The sequence below is a fragment of the Meriones unguiculatus genome, chromosome X (assembly GCF_030254825.1).
Source record: "Meriones unguiculatus strain TT.TT164.6M chromosome X, Bangor_MerUng_6.1, whole genome shotgun sequence".
In the NCBI taxonomy this organism is placed as follows: Eukaryota; Metazoa; Chordata; class Mammalia; order Rodentia; family Muridae; genus Meriones; species Meriones unguiculatus.
In genome coordinates this window covers 104,255,384-104,259,851 of record NC_083369.1, presented here as the reverse complement: position 1 = coordinate 104,259,851, position 4,468 = coordinate 104,255,384, and the positions used below count along the sequence as shown (strand labels likewise).

The 4,468-nt window shown below is 43.1% G+C and overlaps 1 protein-coding gene across 1 annotated transcript; it reads right to left on the bottom strand.

Moving 5' to 3' along the window:
- Positions 1–234: 234 nt before the first annotated feature.
- Positions 235–1,503, bottom strand: LOC110544006 (melanoma-associated antigen 10-like). Its single transcript, XM_021630160.1, has one exon. It carries the CDS (start codon positions 1,501–1,503, stop codon positions 235–237), a length of 1,269 nt encoding a protein of 422 aa, XP_021485835.1.
- Between the last annotated feature and the right edge of the window lie 2,965 nt (positions 1,504–4,468).

The following is a 4,468-nucleotide window of genomic DNA, read 5'->3' as shown; positions in this document are numbered from 1 at the left end:
CAAACATAGATTTTAAAGTTAACAAACTTTCCCTTACAATGAATAACTTTTAACATTAACCCAAAATGAAACAGTGAAGCAAACCCCTAAATAGTATATTGACTGATGTTCTCTGCATGTTCTACTGAGCCTAAGATTGATTTTCCCTTGTTTAAGATTTTGACTGCTCTTTTCAAAATTAAATTGAACCTAGGCAAAAACAGATCCCTCGCAGTGGGTAAGGGAAAGTGATGATTAACGTTCTGCAAACCATGTGGTTGGGCTTCCTTCTACAGAGTCATTCATGGCCCAGGCCCTGTCTTCCTCATCTCTCAAAGCCTCTTCATACCAGACTGAGAAATCAGTCGGGTCACACCTATTCATCTTTGCCAAGAATTCCAAAACTTTCATCTTTGTAGTTTCAGCATAGGCTCTTGGACCCCACAGGAACTCAAAGTATGGTGGATGGCCATTAGGCACCTGCCTATACTCCAGGTAATTTTGCCGCACTAGATCTACAGTGAGGAATTCCCTAGGATCCCCACAAATGAAGTGTTCCTCTCCATCATACACTCCTACCAGTTTCAGGAACTCCCAGATTCTTTCTTCAGAAGCACGGTTCCCTTCTATGAATATGACACCCAGAATAACTATTAGGAAAGCATTTCTAGGCAGTCTATCATTGTCACTCAGTGTGTCCTCATAGGCAAGGTTCAGTGAGTTGACAAAGATATAAGCACTGCTTAGAATATCACTTTCTTTTATATCAATACCAAAGGTCATCTCCAAACATTTAGAAGCTTCAATGAAAATGACAGGAAACTGGTTCTCATATTCTTTTGTGACAACCTCTTGGATTTCTGCTACAGTGATGGGTTCCTTCACTCTATACTTGTAGATAAAAAGAAACACCAAATCAGTAGTCTTCTCTTGTATCACAAGATTCAACAAGTTGTCAGGATCTTCTGGAGACTGGATGGCATCTGAACTCTCTTCCTGGTGGCCAACTGCTTCACCTAAATTTTCCCCTAAAGTAGAAGAAGGAAAGAAGCTTTGAGCATTCTGAAAAATGCTCAGTATCCCAGGCACATGACCCTCATTTCCCACCAGGTTGCTTTGAAACAGAGAAAATCGGGAAGAGGAGGAGGAGGAGGAAGAAGAGGAGGATAAGGAGGAAGGAGAAGGAAGGGTGAAAGTAGGTAAAGCAACATTAGAAGATGACAAAAAGATAGAAGTTATGTATGCTTCTTCTCCCTTATCATTTTCTTCTTCATCTGTTTCATTGTCATACTCTTCCTCTTCTCTCTCATTTTCTTTCTCTTCTTCTTTCTTCTCATTAGTATCTTCCTCTTTTTCCTGATTATCAGTAGCTTTCTCCTCTTCTTTCACCTCCTCTTCTCCTTCTTTTTCCTCCTTCTCAGCTGGGGGAATGGGTGGGGATGTCACCTCATCAGTTTCAGTTGGGTTCTGGAAGTTCACACCTTCTTCCAGGCTGAGGCGTGGGTGCTTTCCATAGCGAGACATTATTTTGCTTTCTGGAGACAGAAGAAAGAAATGTAAACAGGAGTGAGGATGATGAGATTCTACAGGTGAGGAGAAGGCAGAAAGGAAAACAAAACAAAACAAAACAAAAAAACAGTGAGAAGCCTCAAATGGAAATATCTACAAAGAAGACTGAAAAAAACAAAACAAAACAAACAAACAAACAAACACTTACATGTCTTCTCCCGGAGATATGGTATAGCCTCAAAGCTCTGCAGCCTTTTTACTTGGATTTGTCCTTTAGGAACCTGTAGAAGAACACAATAAAGGTTCTTAGGGTTTAGCCTGATTTCAGAGAGGACACTAGAGTTTGTATGATCAATTGCCTTGGGGTCCCTGTGTTCAACATGCTTTATGTATATTCTGGTATGTACTTCATTGTACTTCTGACATTTTCTGGGTCTCTTTTGCTCTGTGATGTAACTGACAACAAGGTTCTCATTATAGTTCCTGGTAGATTTGTAATAGAAGATTGGGTGGCATCCCAAAGCAGTGGGTTATCTGTGCTGTAGATGGGGCTCAACTCTGATATCTCAGCGTAGGGTCAAAGGTCCCGGATTATACCTATCTGGTAGACTGAGGCCAAATTCACAGGACAAATCTTAACATTTCTAATACAATGAAGCAAAAATGATGGGGTACCATTTCCAACCATATCAGGTTAACCTGAATGACATGAACATGCTAACCAAACTGCAAGGATCAAAAAACTCCTAGGTTAGAGGTACTTTCATTCTTTATAATGATAATTTTCAGATTTCTCCCCTACTGCTCCTGGTCTGCTCCCTCAGAACAATCACTCAATTCTTTGAGCATAAAGGTAGATCATGAGGGTTCTTAGATGGTGGTCAGCAGTGAGCACCATATCTGAGAGGACAGGATCTGAAACTCCAAAATTGGTGACTGGAGGGGCAGCTGAAGCCAGAATATCCACATTGAGGCTTCCTGGGAAAGAAGGGACAACCTGGGAACTGCGACACTTTGGATCCAGGTCACCTGTGGGGACTGAGAGTGGAGAATATTCAAACCCCTGTACTTACTCTTTCTCCAAGCAAGGATATCCCTGCTAGACAAGGCAGCCAGCACTGGCCTCCGCACCACACACTGAGACTGCTCGCTCAGCTGAGACTTCAGTGATTACTCCAAGCACAATCCTCCACGCTCAGTGACTAAAATCCCACAGGCAGGCCACCTGGAGAGGCAGGGGTGTGGGAGAGAGAGCTGCAGCTATGGCCAGGCAGCTGTTAGTCCAAGTGCAAACCTCCCCATGCTCAGGTGGGCCTCGCAGAGCTGCTACTGGTATAGGACAGCAGCTAATACAAACAGGAGCTTCCACACACTCTGTGACTGAAGCTACAGAGGCATACCTGTCTGGCGGCCAAACAGTGGACACACTGAGCTGATGGGTCTCCTGCCCTCTCATTTGCCCCTGCTGGCCCAAATCTGAGAAAAGGGAACAAGAGGATCCCCTGTGCTTTCTTATTAGGCCTGTAAGCAAGTGAGTGTGCCATTAAGTGAGTGCTTGCAGAGCCAGCCCAAGAACTGGGAAACCTCTGTGCTAATAGACAGTCATCTAATCCCTCCCAGCCACAACCCCATTGTGGGGAACTTGGGGATCCTTGGGACAGTGTTCTCAACATGGAAGCCCCTGCTCTGTGTGTCTTCCAGTGGAGTCCAGGCAAACAATTCCTTGAGCCCAGACATATCTGAATACCAGGAGAACAGTACAACAGGCCTGTAGGCCACTGAGGTAATCAGGACACCTGCTAATGTGCATTGTGCACATGAACAGCATGAGCGCCTGGACCTTCCCATGCCCCTGGGCTTAATCACCATCCTTCAGGCATCTACAAGCTCTAGCATCCTCACCCTCAAGGCAAACTGCCACACTGCAATACACACATACCTGCACTTGCACAAATGCTCCTAAAACCTTCCTGCCTTAGCTTCAGCTGAAACACAAACATTCACTCTCAAACCAGTGGACCTCTATCATTTTCTTGAGAATACTTCAGACCACATAGTCAGGCACAAAGCAAGTTTCATCAGGCAGAAGAATATTGAAATAATCCCTTGAGTCTTATCAGACCACCATGGTCTAAAACTAGACCTCAACAACAACAGAAATAAGAAAAAGCCTACATATATATGGAAACTAAACAACTTTCTACTCGATGATATCTTGATCAGGGAAAACATGAAAGAAATTAGAGACTTCCTAGAACTCAATGAAAATGAAGGCACAACTTACCCAAACCTATGGGATACAATGAAAGCAGTGCTAAGAGGAAAGTTCATAGCACTAAGTGCCTCCAGAAAGAAGTTCAAGACAACTCATACACGCAATTCAGTGGCAAAATTAAAAGCCATACAAAAAAAGAAGCAGACACACCCAAGAGGGGTAAACAACTAGAAACAATCAAACGCATAGCTGAAGTCAATAATTTAGAAACAAAGAAAACAAAACAAAAAATCAATGATACCAAGAGCTGGTTCTTTGAGAAAAATAACAAGATAGAATAAAACCTTAGCTAAACTAACTAAAAGGCAGAAATAAACGATCCAAATCAGCAAAATCAGAAATTAAAAGGGGGACATATCAAAAGACAATGAGGCAATGCTATGCCTTAAAGATGGAGCTGGTTTCCGCCTTCCACCTTCCCGATGGTGAGTGCTCTCTGTCACGAACAACTCCACATTTGGCTAAGGCCGAGGATCTGGCTTGCTTCCATGTATGTGGACCTATCTGCATTGCCCCCGTGGCACACCTGGGTTGGCTACCCAGAGGCTATTTAAGCTGTGGGCTGGCTTTCCCCGGGGTCCGAGGATTGTTCAATGTTCCTGAATAAACTGCATTGAAAAAAAAAAAAAAAAGACAATGAGGAAATTCAAACAATCATTAGGTTTCACTACAAAAACCGGTATGTCACAAAATTTGAAAATCTAA

What these genes read in the sequence shown, in the direction of transcription:
- LOC110544006 (XM_021630160.1), bottom strand. Translation starts at nt 1,503, where the DNA reads ATGTCTCGCTATGGAAAGCACCCACGCCTCAGCCTGGAAGAAGGTGTG.